Genomic DNA, 17,610 nt, shown 5'->3' on the forward strand with positions numbered 1-17,610 from the left:
GAATTTGGTTGTAGAATGACACCTGAGCACAAGTGTGCACTGTTGAAGCATCTTTACTATACTTACAGACAAAAACAATGTACAAGGTCTGGGCTGAATGATCCCGACTCACTACAACTCTCCCTCTCTGTGAAATCTTTTTTTTACACATCGCAGGGCATAAAATGTCTGCAATTTGAGGGTGGAGGAGTGTACAAAAGAAAAGAGCACATTAAAACAGTAATTTTGCCTTGTGAACATAAGAACGCTCCGTTTGAAATTCCTTCTCGGCCTTCTTCACTAATAACAAAAAAAAACATGATTGCCAATTACGAAAATTGTAAACCATTTTTTTTCTACTTAGGAAAAGTCATGACTTGATTTAAAAGGGGAGTCTGCAATTAAAACAAAAAAAAATCCACTTTGTTCAGATGGACATTGCTTAAGCAGTGTTTGTCTGAAGATGAGGTCAGAGATGGATGAGTTTTTCCATTCTAAGTCTTCAGTGTTGCAAATTAGCATGCTTAAAGCAAAGGCCAATGTTTAGGTGACATCCACATTCACTTCACTTCTTTCATTCTTTTCTACTATTGTTAGGAATAATATTCACAGTTGTAACAAAGATGACAAAAAGCACTATTTTTAATTGCAAACTCCCCAAGGAAAACTCGGAACCTGATCGGGTGCTACAAAATGGAGGGAAACGAGTGACGAGAGCACACGTCGTTGCAAAATGCTGGCGGCCAAATCATCCGCAGACACAACGAAGGCACTGATCGAAAACAAAACATAAAACAGCACGTTTGAGGTTGGTCTTCACGTTACCGTTTCTTACTCCTCCTTGCCTCTTTTGCGCCACGGCGAGGCGACGCTGTGGAAGCAATGTTGGCAAACATAGTCTCTCGGGGTCTTCGGAAATGAAAACAAAACTAAAAAAGTGAGAACCTCTTCCTAAAAAGGTCCCCGCCAGCCTCGTGTTGCCCACGTTGGGTGCTTGTGATTGTATAGAGCAGATCATAGCACCAGATTCTGAGCGGGGGTTCAGGTAAAGGGACAGTTGGGGGGGGGGGGTCCTCACGCCCGCTCTTTGCGCTTGAGCTTGGACGACTTCTTGACAGCACTGTTCTTATTTAGCAGCTTCAGAACTTTCTCTTTGTGCTCCAGAACTTTCATCATGGTGTCCCGAGCCTCCGTCACCTGGTCCATTACCAGCTTGCAGCGCTGCATGTTGCCCTGTGGGGAAAGGATGCGCTGAATTGGAATTAAAATTGTGGCAATATGTGTGAACTTTTTCCACGGGATTAAAGGTGGACCTGTATGAGTTCGTTGATGCGGTGTAGGTCGTCGTCTGCTCCCGCTCTCTTCTTGGGGATGAGGCCCTCTTGCAGGGAGGACAGGCGGCTGTACACATCGTGCTCTAAACTAGACTGGAAACACAAAATGACCAGCGGGAAGGTCAGTCAAAAACATGACTGACGTAGCGGAGACGTCGCCTTATCAAGTTTAATAAAAAGAAAATATAAAGGTCAGGAAACAGCTTGTCCCTGCCACTCACCAGCTGTCGGAGCTGTGCGGCACACAGGTGAATCTTCCAGCCTTGCGCTCGGCACGCCACCCCTCGCTGGTTGGCCATGTCCTGTAAGGTGCCCTTCTTCTCCTCTGGACACAAACGCACACAAAATATATAAATTCTATTGAATTGATAACCCGGTGACACTTTGCATCTGTCTGGAAAAAAACTAACCTTTGACACGGATATCGCTGTACCTCTGGAAGTGGTGGTAGGCGGCTTTCCAGGGGTTACGGTAGTGCCGTAGGAGGGTGACGGGCGGCCGGGGCCTGACGGGCACGTAGCGCACCCCTTCCTCATCTGAGAGAAGATGTTTTTTTTTTTTTTGTTTTTTTTTTTTTTTTTTTAAAGGTGGCATTTGAATATGCAAAACCAGTCAAAAGTACGTAAATACTTCACCCGTCTACGTACCGACATATTCCCTGGGGGGAGACTCTCTGCGCTCAGCCCTGCCTGTGATGGGCCTCCCGGGCGCCTTCTCCTCGTCTGTGCTGTTGGTCTCCATCATCTCACTCTCCTCGATGGAGATGATGTGCTGCTGCTTGCGAGGCTTCTTCCTCGGGGAGGCCCCTGGGATGAGGTCTCCCGTGGGGGGCACGTTGAGGGCGGAGGTGTTCAGGACAGGGTTGGCGTCTGTGAAGAAAAAAGCAAAAAAAAAAAAGTTGTAAACCTCAAGCATGACCAGCATCGGTAATAGATTTGTGCGAGAAGAGTACGAGTGTCGCCTCCTCACCTGGGTGCGAGGTGTTTACGCTGTCCGGGTCGTGCTTGACCTTGGCGTCGGGGCAGCTGGCGATGCAGGCGGCGGTGCTGCTGGGGGCCGGTGGCGTGGGCGACGCCACCGTGTTGGCCATGGAAGCGGGAGTAGGCGGAGTCACCGCCATGGCCGCAGGAAGGGCCGAAAGGACGGCAGAGGGCTGAGAGGGCGGTGCGGGCCCCGGCGTGGCCAGAATGGCGGGCAGGGCCTGGGCGAGGTGCGGGGCCCCCGATGCCACTATCGCTTGCTTCTCGCCGCCCTGTGGCGGGGGCAGCGCATCCACGGCGGCCATGACGGGAGGGGCCACCGCCATGTGCACCTCGGCTTTGGGTTTGACTCTGAGGGGGTGAAAGGTCAAAGTGCACTCAAGAACTGTTTTGAATACCCTTCGAAATGAGATATAGCATTAGCCACTTAGCACACATCTATTTTTAGCTTTACTAAACCCCCCTTGGCCACAGCCCACAATCACACTCAACGTTAACTTTCGTCAGGTTGATATGTTTCGAAGCGATCCATGTGAGGGATGCTCACCCTGCGGGTCGGGGGGAACTCGCGCCTCTCATGCCACTCTCCATTCGGACGTTGCTCGGTTCACTGGGCTGAGCAGGAATGAGGGTCTTGCGAACACAACTGAAAACAAAACAAGAAGTTAGAAATATATGGATGTAAAGACAACATGTTCGAAGTGTCGAGCCTGAAAATGAGATATTTAATGTACTGCCCCTTGAATTTTTTTTTTTAATTGATCAATGATTCGGATCGCCTCTCACCTTTCGGTGGTGGGCTTCTTGCGTAGGATGCAGGGTCTCGGCGAGGACCCCTGGGTGGGCGCCCCTGCCTGTCCGTGAGCCTGCACCATGGTGCCGACCGGTTGAGCGGTGCTGCCGATCGGGTTAGCCACAAAGCCGTCAGCCAAGACCACACCTGGATGGGGTTAAAACGGTTGAGTAATCCTTGAAAGCAATGATTGTACTACTTTTCCTTCGGCTGAGGTTAGATTCAAGAGAAAAAAAGGGAATTTATCGTGAACTACTCATATGTATCGTCAAGGGAATATGGTACCGGATTTTGCTTCGGCGGGCGGTTGCTGCTGCTGGCCAGCACCCTGCTGGAGGCCAGGCGCACCGATGGACGCCGTACCCGGGTGGAGGCCTTGCACACCGATGGGCGCCGGTTGGATGCCCTGCGTGGCGATGGGCGCCGGCTGGATGCCCTGGGTGCTGATCTGCGCCGACGGCAGGCCGATGCGGTCCACCGCCATAAGCTGCATGTGGTTGAGGTGCACGGTGGTGGCCACACCCACGCCGGCCTGCGCGGGCAGCGCGGAACTTGGAGCTTGGGGAGTCACTTGAAAAGGAGGAGAAACTCAGGTTAAAATGTGAAAAAATGATCCCATTTTTTTTATCGCCAATTTAATTGCCTGAAAAAGAAAACCAATGAATTTATTGGTTAACAAAACCTGTTTCCTACCAGGATATTGTCGGATGGTGGACACAGAGCTGCTGATGGGGGTGTAGGTGTGAGTCAGGGGATACGACGACGAGTACGTCGGCAGGAAATACTGGAACTGGACCGGAACGGGAGGCCTTGAAAATCAAAGGTCAAAAAAGGTCACCCAAAGGTTGTCGTATCAAGATCAAATAATGTATATATGGAACATTACATCAAAGATGTCGTTTAGCAAAATATCTTATCCCACCTGTTGTCGCTTCTCGGCTCCATGGTGACGGGGTTGGGCGACGAGCGATGGCCCTGAATGGGAATGAGGTTGGCTCTCTCCCCGGGGTAGTCGGGCTGCACGCGAGACGACGAGTGGGCGATAGGCTGAGGCACCACTTTGGCTGCGAGCGACAGCGAGGTGAGGCCAAAGTGAAGGAAAGCGGGAAAGGCAAAAATAGGAAAACTCACCGACGGGGATGGCCGAGGTGGTGACGGCGGTGGCGTGCGACGAGTGGGAGGCCATCGTCATGGTGACGATAGTGTTGCTGCTCATTTGGGTGTGGGGCACGGAACCTGAACGCAACACACAAATGTGCATTAGGAGTTCATCCGCTATCTTTTTGGCAGGAGTGTCTTTCTTGCGCCTGCGTACCAATCGAGGTAGTGGAGGGCACGGTGTTGGTGGCCACGATGGGCGCCACGGTGGCGGCTGCCACTGGCGTGACGGTACTGAAGATGGGCTTCTATGAGGTCAAAACGGGGGGGGTATTTACATTTTCTGTCTCACAAAAGCAAAAAAATCTTTCCTTTGCCGCCGAGTCGATTAACCTGCGTCATGGTGTGCGGTGGCTGAGGTTTCTGAGCGCCGATGGCCGGGTGCGAGGGCAGCGTGATGCGCGTGGCTGTGTCGCGTGATGTCTGAGGCCTCTGGATGCTGATGCTGGCTGGCGGCGGGTGAATGGTCAAGCCGGGACGCCTGGAAGAAAACAGATCCCATACTTTAAAGCGATTGTCCAATGCGAGTTGAATGTTGAAATAAGGTGGTCATCTTACCCGTGAGCAACTTCTGCAGAGTGCGTGGCCGTGGGACTGATGACGGGAGACTGGGTCCTCGTGGCTGAAATGGGGGCCACCGCGGTGGGAAGCACAGACGTGGACGTCGTCACAGCCGGACGAGACTGTGGAGACAACGACGTCTTACACACACACACATAAAATGATTGAGTGCACAATATGTGTGTTTAGTACCTGAATAGTCTGGTGGATGATGTGCTGCACGGTGGGCTGGCCCGGGCCTGCGCCTGCTCCAGTGGCCGGTCGGAGGACTGTTTTGGAGCTGGACATGACCGCGGCTGCAGCTGCACCTGTGAGGGAAAATATTTGGGAGTTAAAACTAACACTTATTGGTTGTCACAATCAAACTAGCATGTAAAATACCTCGTGGCAGATGCGACGTAAAAGTCTGCGGCGGCACGGCAGGTGTCCCGATCTGCAGCGTTGGGCCGCTACCTCGAATGATCTGGATGTTGGCCGACATAAGGTGGTGCAAGTTGCTAGAGTGACCCTGACGCACAAAGAAAGGCCACCAAAGTCATTTGGGATTTTGGGCTGGGAAACATGAAATGAAAACTTGGTGCAGACGTGACACGACACCTGCTGTCCGCTGATGGTGGCCACGGGAATAGAAAGCGTGGTAGCGCTGCTGCTCTCCGGGGTGGCTGTCATGTGGGCCGGGACCTTGGGGGGAATGGTGATGTGGCCCTGGTTGGATGCTGGCGCAGGGGCTATCAAGCGGCTCGGCATGGGGGACTTCAGAACCTAGGGGTGATTATTTTCACTTTGGCTTAGATTTGTTATTTAAGAAAGACATTAATGTTGGTTGTCAACTCTTGGATACGGTACCTTCATCTGTCCGTCAGTGAGGACCGTGGGCTGGCCTTGCGGCAGATGCACCGGCGGAGCAGGCAAGGCCATAGGCGGTCCACCAGGTTGGATGGGCAGCGCCTGCGGGGCGGGCTGTGGCTGCCCGTGCGTCTGCACCTGCGGGTACGGTCGCACCACCATGGTCTCCTGCTTGTCGTCCCGGAAGACCACCGTCGTTCCGCCTCCCGCTGGCGGGTGCTCCTGCTGGTCGCTGTCCACAGCCTCAGCGCCGGCTATTAAACGATCATATTTATTTATAGACTAGCATAAACAAACAGAAAGGAATGGAGCGTTTTTCCCCCCTGTTGGACTTGTGATACAACTAATCTAGTTAAATGATGACTCTCGGTACTCATTAAATAATAATTATTCAAATCACTCCCTTGTACCGACTCAAATTTAATGTCTCGCTCCCTCCCTGGTTTTTGGGCATCACTTATTAATCATTGGAAAAGTGATGGTTATTTCGCTCACCTTGCAAATTTGACGGTTGACTGACAGCCACCAGGTTTCCACCGGCGGGCATCAGGGGAGGTCCCCCGGGACTCGAGGCGGGCTGCCCGTGTCGTGGGAATTGTTGGGAGCTCATTCGGATTTTTATTTTCTTAAGTCGACCACTTAAAAAAAGAAAAAGTACGTAAATACACGCGTGTGAAAACGCTTGAAAAGAAAATGTGCGCATGCGCGGCGGTGCCAACCGAAGTACGAGCACCTCAACAATGAAAGACTCGAAAAATTAACCCTTTAGCGGAATGAGCGAGGGCACGAAAACTGAACATAGTTATGGTCAGCGGCCAACATGATAAGACACCCGGTTAACAGAAGCAAATCGATACGTAAATTAAAGAGTATTTTTGCTTGCGTTTATCGCTCGAAACACTCGTCTAACCTCAAGTTTCATCACCATTTATCAAGTGTGGCGACGTCATTTTCGCCGCTTTGGGAAGAGAACACAAACGCGATGTTAGCCCAGTGAGACTTCCAGTGGAAATATTCGACGCTTTTGCTTCGATAACATCACATAGTAGAAGGAATACATTTTTATCCGAGCGAGCTTATTAGCAACAAGCTAACGTGAGACTCGCTAGGTCTTGCTGCCGCCTGTTTATCACTCACGTCCAAATGAACTTTTATGGCGAACGACTGCCTAAAACAGGTCACCCTACACAAGCAAAGGCGTATCCGAGTGTCCACATGTGTTTACCGTATCACTGAGTTGATAAGCAACGCTCCTTTTCTGGATTACAATTTTTCCATTCGTCTTTTCTTTTCCTTTTTTTCTTCGTTCGCGACAACATGTAAGCCGGAAGAACGCTTGATAGAGAGCCGGCCCCCTTGACTCTTTCAACCAATCGGGGAAGAGAATTCCGAGAGGTCGACCAATGGGAGCGGGGAACATGTATCAACCAATCGCAACCTTAGATTGAGAGCCGGCCCCTCTAACTAGTTTTAACGAATGAGGGAAGAGAAAACCGGGGCATTGCCAAATGGAAGCGTGAGAAATGCGTCGACCAACCTTAACAACCAAGAGCCGCCCTTCTGCTTCCCTCAACCAATCAGCGAAAAGAAGACCAAAGTGTCGACCAATGGGAGAGCGAGAATCTCCTCTGACCTCCACAAGAATGTTTACCGTTATTTACGTTATTTAAATATGTTTACTTTTTTATCCATCAATTAAGGTATTTTCTATTCTATTAAGTGAAAATGACAATTATTTAGTCAGTGCGGGCTGGCGGTCCCTGCTGAATTTCCCGCCACTCGATTATGACTCCTGGTTGTGATACCGCAGATATACGCGAGATGGCGCTAGACTGACATTTGGGAATGAGGTGAATAGCGTTGTGCCCTTTTCACCTCGAAAAGTTGCATTTTATTGCCTGCACCTGTCATTGTGATGCCATTCATGACCTCAGCTCAGCGAGCATCAAACAACACAATAACAATTGTTGAGGGAAAAAGTTTCTTGAGCGTTTCAATACTTCTCTTTGCTTTTATCGTTTACCGATTTGCAATGTCGTGGATGAACCGCTGCCTCCGAGTAGGCCTCTGTGTTATCGCATAGCTACAAAGCCACCCCCCAGCTGGTCACGCTAACAAAAGCCAGACTTGCCGTCGGTCCAGCATTATTTCCGTTATTCAATTTAGGGCCTTCGTTATTTACATGCAGCGTACATGTGGCTGCATAAACTCGTTCTGCATGCTCAGGCATGATCGGACAATTCTGCACAGCTGCACTCTTTCACATACACGAGTCCACACACATAAACACACTTGACATACTTAAACACACACACACTGTCAGCATGTTGATTTCAGTGCATTCTCGACATACTGCAGAAAATAGTTAGGAGGATAAAGAAAGGTCAATTAGGGCAAAGTCAAGCAGCCCAATGGGCAAGTGTTTTTTAGGCAAGTTAGTGCCCGCTAAAATACACACAGTTTTAAAATGTCACAAGCACTTGGAAAAATGGTGCGTTTTCAGGAATTCATTCATAGGAGAAACATTCCAAAAAATCAGAAGCTTCGTGGAAAAGTTGAGTGGTGGGGTGCTATGAGGCGGGGGTTGACATTCCATGGAAGCTGTAGGCAGGAAGTTGTGGAATTTCCATGAAAATGAGAGCAAAGCACAGAGTTCGACATGGATTTTTCAACTGTTTGACGTTGATGGAGCATAGCGTCTCGAGGGAACTTCGCAAAAAAAATGCCATGCGTAGCTACTTCGAGGATCCATGCCTGAAATTGAACAAGGCAGCCATCTTGGGGCTCACAATTCGACCCAAGCCTGAAATTGAAGAGGAATTTTGCCATTTTGATTGAAAGCGACCATCCTGGGGGAATTCCAGATCTTAGAAAATGGATGCGCCTAGACTTGGGATGCTAGGTCACGGCAATCCCAGCAGGAATCCAGATGTGTGTGTGCGTGTGTGTGGATGGAATGACACGAGATCTTAATTCCTGGGAGCAATGTTCCGTCACTCAGCGCTCCGACTCGGAACATTCCTCTCAGTTCATCGCCGGGCGAGTGAGGGAGGGTGATGCTTGCAGGAATTAATCAGAAATTTGGAGTATGCAAGTGAGAAATGGGCCAAAAAAGGGCGACGGTAAATCTCAAAGACACCTGCCCCGTTTGGGAAGAGATTCTCCATGGCTATTTTCAACAAGTAAAGACAGCAGCGGTGAGAGAACGAATGGCATCCACGGAATGCCATCGCTGTCTCACCGAGCGGGCCAACGAGGAAGGCATAAATATTGACATTGAGAATTTTTTTCTTTTATGCGGCACAGCTGCACATGCCAAGATGGAAGATGCCTGATAAGGCAGATCTCAGCATTGGGAGATGGACATCTTCAGGGTTTGTTTAAAGGAAACGGAGAACTGATAAAAAAAATTGTGCTGTTTGGAGCGTAAAAATGCAAATAGGTTTTTTTTTTTGGTCAGATAAATTTTTTTGTTTTTATTTGGAAAATTATGTAAATAGTTTGAAAAAATTATATATTTTTTGGGTCGGATCATTATTTTTGTTTTTACTTGAAAGTTTTTTTTGTTTTTTTGGTCAAATCAATTTCTTTCATTTTAGAATTGCTATCAAAATAAAAGAGAAAGCCATTTGCTGGACATATATTAATATCTTTAATCTCTCAGTGGGGTAAAAATATGAAGTCATATACTTCACAAAAAACAACAACTTCACAGCAATGTCCATACTGGATCAGAAAGTTTTTGTGTATCTATGTCACCTGTTATAACATTAATAAGAGAACAAAACCAAATCAGAGAACATCTTTGGCACCAGAAAACAACACAAACTTATGAACGAAAAAAGAAAAACAATTATATATTAACTTCACTTCCATGTAAACACATTCCGAGAGAGCCATTTTCGTCAATCTGTTCCGCTGCACTGACCAGCAAATGCATCGATTCATATTGTGTGCGATGGATGGGAAAGCGTGAAGTGGAACGAGCCATTTAATGTCAGAATTTACGTTTGGGTAATCCCCACTGACACCAACGGCGACAGTTCCAAACTGGATTAGTGTACCGAGGCGGTATTTCCCCCCTTCCAGAGTGGGCATTCCAGTTTAATACGAAAACACATTCCAGGCAAAGTTGGAGTTTGGCTGATGGCGGAAAGCAAAGTCTATCTAAAGCGGGGGAATGCGCAACGTTTTAACGAGGGCTGAGGGACTTCACATTCCCCGCTTTAGATAGCCTTTTTTTTCTCACTCCCTCAGCCAGGAATGTGAGAAGATTAGCTTCCAGCGCAGGGGCGAGGCAAGGCCAGGGGGAATTGACGCTACAAGGCCGCAAATATTAGCTTCGGAGTTGGAAGGTCCGACCCGTGTGAAGCCTAAATTCAACATAACCCTAACGTTCAAAATGGAGTCCGAATAAAAACTAATCCAAAGCTGAAAAACAAACCCAAGTCCTTCCCTTCGCTCACGCCTGAAATGTCGAGTGTAGCAAAATAATGTTTTCGTATCATCGGCGTTCGGCGACAAACGCTCCGTTTGGATTTTCTAAAGCCGCTCCGCGTTGAGAGTTTTGTAAACGTTCCATCCCCAAAGATAAATAAAAGTTAAATATACATTGTTCTGTCACACAGAAGACACGGCGCGCCTCCACCGACAACTTCCATTCTTTTAAATTACAAAAACATTTAGCTTAAAGGGCGACACGATGCAAATAAGCAGCGATGACAAAAAGAAATAATAAATAAGATACAGCAACATCCCTCAAATGAGGATCTCCACCATCTCGGAGTCGTTGTCGATGCTCTCCGAGGCCCGTCGGACTCCTCCCAGCTCGGCTTCTTCTGAATTACCTGCGCCCGACAAACGTCATCGTCACGACAACGACTGAAGACAACAATCTACGTTTATTAAGAAACAAAAACTCACCAGGGGCGGCCATTGCTAAATTTGACTTTGGTTCTAGTTGGTCACATTGCGTGCTGGAGTCCCGGCTCTTGCGTCGTAGCATGGCACCACCTGTCTGGTCATCCGAGAAGCGCTTTCCTGCGGATGCGGACAAAGAAAGGAGTAGCTTAATTAGCTTTGCTTACATCCACATTTACACGCTCGCTTCTTCCCATGACTATTCTGGAACGGGGCTATTCTGGAGGCGGGCCATGACACGCATTCCAGCTTCAAAACGCCTCGTCTATTTGAGAACCAGGAGGGGCCGTCTGGGTTTTTTCGTCCGGTGGCCAGTTGTCCCTCGATACGATCTCGCGTTAGCTCACCTTTCGTTTCGGTACTGACGGTCGCCGTGGCGATGGACGGGACGGACGCGGCCGGACGAAGGTTGGATTGCTCCCATCTGGAGCGCTGCTGGAGGACTTTAATCATGGCATCCTTCTCCAGGAGCTGTGTGTGAAGGGCTCGGATTCTGGAGCGACGCACACGGACGCTCGCGTTAGTCGATAAATAACTTGAGGCATTCTTTTCAAAACACAAAGGCCATCTTGTATTCTTGTCACACAATGATGATATCTGACGGATGACGCGGAACACCAAATATCAGCCGGAACCAAAGCACTGGGTATCTTTCCAATTTTAGGGGAAGTCTGCAAGCTCCAAAAGTGTGTCAAAGTATTGAATGGACCCATTGTGAAGTCAACAGGGATGAATTTAATTTCTAACTTGGAAAATCAGTTGGTGGAATTCTGTTGGATTTTTCCGGAGACCTGGAGTGACCCGAATCGTTATTGGGGATTGATTCGGTTCTCTATTTGAGAACATTTTGTGTACCTGTTCTCCATCTCCTGACGTCTGTGATTGGTCAGAGGCAGGTCCTCGTTAAAACTGCTGTCGGGTGAATGTCGGGGTGAGGTGTTGATGATGGTGGTATCTCTGTAAAGTATCAAAAACTGTTTTAAAAAAAAAAGTGGGATGTTTTTGGGCAGCTGCGATTTTGTCACGTACCTTTGCGCTGCAGCTGTGGCGGCGGCGTCCATGGCAAACTGTCTCATGGTGCTCTCCTCAAGGTACTTCTGTTCCCATTTGGTGATGTCCGCTTCCAAGGCCAGGATACGTTCCTCACGCTCCCTCAGCTGCTGTTGCGACAGCGAGGAGCTTAGCTCCGAAGCCACGGAGCCTGAGGTCTGGTTCTGAAGGCAACGTGGGTCAAGTTAGTTCCCCCTGATGAATTTTAATTCTACCCAGAGACTTGCATCATCAGGAAATATCCTCACCTGTTGCACACGCATGCTTTTGAGTTCCTGCTCAAGGCGGGTGCGCAGTCGCATCTCCAGCTCTTCTCGCTTCTCGCACGCCGCCTGCAGCTGACCCAGCGAGCTCTGGAGGCGTTCCACCTTCTGCACGTAGGCTCGCTTCCTGCGCAGTTCGTCCTCCAGTTGGCGGTTTCGGCCGTGCGCTGAGAGCAGAGCCTTCTCCAGGAGCTCGCGTCCACGCTGGCTCTCCTCCGCTGACACCCGCAAGTTCTGGAGGGACCTCTCCAGACGTTCACGCTCACGTTGCTGCTCCTCATCTGGACACACATTTACACAGAGTTAAAAATCTTTCATTTGGTTGTTCCACAGGGTTCAATTTCGGGCCCCTTGTTGTTTTCATTTTATTTCTTCCAGGCTGTGTGGATGACAGCTGTGGTTTTCCTTTAAAGCGTCTTATAAATAAAGTTGAGGATAAATCGAGACACTGCAGCTTTTGTACTTGTTTTTCGGTAACTTCTCAATAAAACAGAAAATGATGTGTCACTTGGAAAGGGGGTTGATTACACAAGCACCCCCCTGTGCTGTGACTGCATGCCTGCCAGGGGAATGCAGACTTCCTCTGATCCACTTACATGCGCACACACGTACATACACAAGGCATAGCTTTGTACTGCCAAAAGCTGTGGAATGCCTCCACGGAACGCCAAGCAAACAAGAAGCTGAAAATATAAGCGAGCGCCAGCGAGACGGTGAAATCAGCGCCCTACTATTGTCCGACTTGTGTCCAGTCCACAAACAAGTGTGCGTGTGTGTGTGTACATGGACTCACTTTGTTCGAGTAGCTTGAGGAAAACGTGTTGCTTTTGTTCGGAGCATTCGGTTTCCTTGTCTGCTCTCCGCTTGGCGGCCGCGCACACTTGTTCTGGAAAGCAACACACATGGTTAGGGTTTGAAGTTCTGGTATCAAGTCACCGAGTCGCGCCGTACCTTTGAGATCCCGGTTGAAGTCGTGCATCCTTTTGATCTGGGCCTCCAGCTTGTTCCTCATGGTCTTCTCCAGCGCTTCACGCTTGGACGAGCCCTTCATTAGAGTCTCGTACGCCTCTGAGATCCTGGCGATCTCATTCTCCAGCTTGGAGGAGACATCGGAGCGTCAATCAAACAAGTCGGATAATGCGAGGAAGGAAAGAAAGAAAGTAAAGGAGGGACAAAAGAAGGAAATCCCCCTCATTTACCTTATGCAGGCGTGCGGCCTTCTCAGCGTAGATGTCCACTTCCCGCCTCAGTCTCCAGTTCTCCCGTCTCAGGGCGTCACCCTCGTCTCCGGACCTTTCACTTCCGTTCCTGATGGGTGGAATGAAATGAATCGACCGCAGACTTTAAACCAGCCGAGCCGAGTCGACTATACCTGCGCTGAGAATAGAAGGGTGGAGGCGTGTTCGGGTCAAGGAAGTACACCTCCTGGTCCTGGGGTGGATACCCAGGCGGGGGTCCCCGCGGGTCCCCTTGAGGAATGGCGGTGTACAACTGCGGAAAACTCTGAGAGGTGCTCATGGCCGGCATCATTCGAGGCCCCGGGTTCCCTTCCAGGGTGAGTCGCATGAGGCGCTCGCTGAGGGAGCGGGCGTGCTCCCGCTTGGCATCCCAGTGCATGTCCACGCCAGAGTCCAGCTCCCCTTTTAGGTACTGCGAATGCACTTTGGCCTCCTCGTAGGTGGGAAGCTCCTCCCCGTGGTAGGATATCCTCAAAGGCTTTTCCGGATGAACGCAGCTTCCCTGGTATTCCTGGCCTTGGGGGTCCTGCCGGGTGGACATGTGCAGGTACTGGCACTCGTCTCGGGTTAGGTTCTCCTGAGAAGAACGAGGACTCCCTCGACCGCCGCCGCTACCGCGCAAGGCCTGCTGCTGGATGGCCAGCAGGGCGCGGGTGTCTGCTAGGTTCCCGAAGCGGAGCTGCTCCTGGATGAGGCGGTGCAGGACCGTCCCGGGGGCAGCCTCGGCGGTTCTCATGTCCGAGAAGGCGAGGGGGCGGCCTGGATGGGGGGGGGACTTGAGGAACAGCACGGATCACAAGGAATCTGAAGGAAAAGACACTTGTCAACCCCTCGATCGTTTATTAGGGCTTCAGCGTGCGAGGGAAATTGGATTTGGTAGAACTGAATTAGAAGTGCCTGAAATTTGGTAGGCATGCTGTTCATGAGTTGTCCCGCAAAAAAAGTCTCAAGAAGATTTCTGAAAAGAGACAGCAGCTGTTGGTCAACGCTTAATATGCTTTATGGTGCTGGCCGAGTAATTGAGCCAATCCCATGTTGTTGCTCATCAGCCACATAAATCAGTTGAATATGAAATGTCATAATTCCTCAAATAGTATTTGCTGATTGCTCCACAACTGCAACATCAGTCTTGTAAATAACACATAAAATGTATTTTTTTGTAACATTATTGTTGAAAGGCTATAAGACTGAAGATGAATTAAAACAAACAATGCTAATTTCTTTTTTTTTTTTTTGGACCACCAATAAAAAATAAAAATGTAAAAACAAAACCATCATGTAAAATTCAAAACAATGCACTTTTACACTTTAGTTTTTTTTCTTACTCCTGACTGATAATTAACTTAAAAGGTCAAAAACAGCCTTCCAATATTTTTACACATTTTAACACAAAGCTCTACACGACCCAACGGCCAAGAATTCTGCCCCACGTACACTTATTGCGCCATTGTGCAGCACATTCCATAAAACGGGGGGAAAAAAAATCTAGAAAACACTCAAAACTCACCAAATTTTAGTCTCATCACACAAAGAAGAACACTTCAAAGTCCGGGAGTAAAAAAAAAAAAACCTCCGAAAAGCTCCCGGAGTGCGCAAATGCAGTCCACGCGCGCAAGTGAGTGTGAGCAGACTGAGTGTGGCTCATAAAAGGCTCACAGGCTGATTGTTGCGAGGGAGGAATGAGAGGAATGCTGAGGCTTCACGTCCCCCGGGGATCAAACGCACCAGGAGGAGGGGGGAGAGGAAAAGGAAGGAGGAGGGGGGGTGGCACGAGGGCGGTGGGCAAGGGGTGGTGGTGCTGATGATGGCGTGAGCAGGAGGGGGGGGGTTGTCTAGCTATATATGTATCCACCTAGCTTTCCAAGGGTCTAATGTTGCATTCAGGGACTATCAGAAATTGCACTATTCCTGCAAAATGACCTTGAGCTATTGTGACCTTCAGGGCAGTTGGAAATGTTAGTACAGTATTCCTCTGCATTTGTAAGATGATGGAACAAGTTTCAAAACTAGTCTAGGATTGAGGGTAAATATTTAAGCCGGGGCTCGTGCCGGGTAATTGTGGAGTGAGGGTCCTGGTGTGCTGGCTGAATGGCTTGGGGGGGTGGTTGTTGGTCTACGAGGCACGTTGCCTGCCAGCTGTCCACAAACTCAACCCCCCCGCCCCCAAACAATCTTCCCTCCTTTGAGCAGAAGCTGTGAGAGATGCATTGTTCTCCCCCCAAAAAGCAGACATGATGGGGGCAGACCTGCCATCTGCTGCCCTCAACCCCCCCCCCAAGTAACCATCATTCCAGCTTTTCGGGATCAGCTGTCCATCCATTGGAGGGTGGCGGGCGGGTTAATATGTCGGCAGCTTGTAAACAAAACAGCGCTTGTTAGCGCCTGCCCGCCCGCCCGCCCGTCTCGTGGCCCGCCCAGGTTTGCTTTATCTATGGCAGCCAAACGTCCACCTGCTCATTTGCATGGCAGTTCAACTGACACTAGTCTCCAGATAAGCCGCAAAAAAACCCAAAAAAAACCCAACGGCGCTAAAATGCTGCTTAGGCTAATCAGCACAATGTCGTCTTTGTCGTTTTCTAGAAGAAGAATTTTGATAGGAGTTCAAATACGGTATTTGTGCTAGCTTACTTACATAAAGTGAGACAAGAATAGAAAAACACTAAATTTGGAGTGTCATGAGTAGACCGATAAGGTTCCAAGAACTATTGCCTGAAAACACACAGGAAGTCAGCCATTGTGGTTTGGGATCCTTTAAGATGAACTTAAATTGGACTGTTGGGAAAAATTCCGCCTCAAACACTGTTTCCCTTAGTAGCATGAAATTTGGGAGGAATGTTTTTAATGTATATTTTATTTTTATTATACTAACTCTTGTCTTCATATACAAAGTAAGTCTGCCATTGGCCTCCTAAAAGACCAAATTTGGTAAAAAAAAAAAAAAGTCAATCATGAATAGACCCATAAAAAAAGTTTATGTTTCGTTCCAGGGGACTTTAACACCACCTTTTTGTCTTGTTGTTTGATTGTTGTGATTGGAAAGTAGTAGTTTGTGTGTACACCAAACACAAAGGTATTTTCTTTGTTTTCACCTGCAACATAAAAACACAACGCACAAACCAGCTGATGTGGTATAAATAAACTTTTTTTTTCTTTTCTTTTCCTAAAGCTATTACAAGTGCGGGTGCCACTTTGGTGGAGTTGGCTGAGCACAATGTGAGCTGCTGTGTGCTGATGGTGATGTGAGCTGAGGTGGGAGAAGCTTCTTTTGTTTGACCAACACCCCACACACACACACACACCCCGCAAAGGAGGAAATGGACACATTCCTCAAATTACCATGACCATGGCGTCTGACCTAGCTTGCAGTTTGCTGATGGGGCGGAAGGGGGGGTGGGGGGGGGGGACACCCCACATGGTCACCCAAATTCATGACCACTAACCCAGCATGTGTACTCACATTGTGATCACCAATCCTGATTATAATACCTGTTACACTTTTGATGAAATAAAAAGATATTCTTTATCCTCCGCAAAGAATAACGCTAAGACTTAAGCTAAGCACAGGGATTTTTGAATAAATGCCCACTGAGTCCATATGGAAAGATTCATGTGAAGCGTTTAAGCAAAACGGCAGATGTTTCCGCACACAAAAGAACGTGTCCTGCCCCGCAGCACTTCGATGTGCACCTGTCACATGCACGCACACACGCACGCACGCAGCATATGGAGATCGAGACAAAGACTGAAATGCAGGTTGAAGTGTGTTCAAAACAGACACACTTATTTGACCCTTCGTTAGCCAGTTCAGCAGAAAGCCTTCGATAACGTATTGAAGAAAATAGAAGGATGTATCGGTATTGTAAATATATCATTTTATTTTATAATTTCATTTGATAATTCTTATTAATTTGATTTTGTTTTTCGAATATTACTTTTTTTCTCTTCCATAAACTGCAATTTAACTTCTTACCGCAATATGATTTATTCAGTAAAAATGTTGGGATGCAAAAATGAGGCAAAAGCAAAACAAAGCCTGTGGAGTTTTCCGGTACTAAGCCCCGCCCCCTCCCAGATGGCCAGTAAAGAGCAGATAAAGTGTGTGACCTCCCTTGGGCGACAAAATAGAGGTGTCAGCAGAGAGCACTAAAATTTGGGTACATTTTTTGTTGTTGTTGCTAGGCAGGATTCATATTGCTCGACAAGTAACTGCTTTTATCCTCTCTTTAAATTGAGGTGTTATTCACAGTAAATCAACTGTGTGTTTTGTGAACGCCATGGCCCCCCCTAACACACACAGAGGAAGTGCTGGACTCTGGAGTCAGTCAAGAGTCAAAGGAAAGTGACATTCCTTTCTAAAATTACAATTGCTTGTTAGTGCGTGTATAATTGTACCTGAGTATTGCCCATCTATTGCACATAAGACTAAAACTTTCTCGTAATTTATTTTGCACAAAATTTAAACTGTTTTTTTTTCATCAAATGCAATAT

At 48.3% G+C, this 17,610-nt stretch overlaps 2 protein-coding genes across 4 annotated transcripts; both read right to left on the bottom strand.

Moving 5' to 3' along the window:
• Window positions 1–37: 37 nt before the first annotated feature.
• On the bottom strand, window positions 38–6,987 carry sap130a (Sin3A-associated protein a). 2 transcript variants are annotated; one of them, XM_037249889.1, is made up of 21 exons: window positions 6,877–6,987; window positions 6,147–6,289; window positions 5,651–5,908; window positions 5,403–5,569; window positions 5,187–5,313; window positions 4,998–5,113; window positions 4,803–4,927; window positions 4,578–4,725; window positions 4,402–4,492; window positions 4,218–4,322; window positions 4,009–4,150; window positions 3,780–3,895; window positions 3,372–3,656; window positions 3,080–3,233; window positions 2,841–2,939; window positions 2,283–2,644; window positions 1,961–2,182; window positions 1,724–1,849; window positions 1,535–1,638; window positions 1,293–1,406; window positions 38–1,212 (listed from the first exon to the last, which is right to left on the bottom strand). In XM_037249889.1, exons 2-21 carry the CDS (start codon window positions 6,259–6,261, stop codon window positions 1,054–1,056), a joined length of 3,135 nt encoding a protein of 1,044 aa, XP_037105784.1. In that variant the 5' UTR covers window positions 6,262–6,289; window positions 6,877–6,987; the 3' UTR covers window positions 38–1,053. The 2 variants fall into 2 exon arrangements, with proteins under 2 accessions (XP_037105784.1, XP_037105785.1); XM_037249890.1 differs by having other exon boundaries at window positions 1,054–1,212; window positions 5,651–5,905.
• Window positions 6,988–9,283: 2,296 nt separating this feature from the next.
• amotl2a (angiomotin like 2a) lies at window positions 9,284–14,878 on the bottom strand. 2 transcript variants are annotated; one of them, XM_037250147.1, is made up of 11 exons: window positions 14,630–14,878; window positions 13,257–13,926; window positions 13,084–13,192; window positions 12,836–12,980; window positions 12,678–12,770; window positions 11,870–12,165; window positions 11,601–11,785; window positions 11,427–11,528; window positions 10,919–11,064; window positions 10,575–10,691; window positions 9,284–10,498 (listed from the first exon to the last, which is right to left on the bottom strand). In XM_037250147.1, the coding sequence occupies exons 2-11, from the start codon at window positions 13,856–13,858 to the stop codon at window positions 10,410–10,412; spliced, it is 1,884 nt and encodes a 627-aa protein (XP_037106042.1). In that variant the 5' UTR covers window positions 13,859–13,926; window positions 14,630–14,878; the 3' UTR covers window positions 9,284–10,409. The 2 variants fall into 2 exon arrangements, with proteins under 2 accessions (XP_037106042.1, XP_037106044.1); XM_037250149.1 differs by having other exon boundaries at window positions 13,084–13,183; window positions 14,630–14,877.
• Window positions 14,879–17,610: the final 2,732 nt, after the last annotated feature.

Source organism: Syngnathus acus, chromosome 4 (genome assembly GCF_901709675.1).
Source record: "Syngnathus acus chromosome 4, fSynAcu1.2, whole genome shotgun sequence".
NCBI lineage: Eukaryota > Metazoa > Chordata > Actinopteri > Syngnathiformes > Syngnathidae > Syngnathus > Syngnathus acus.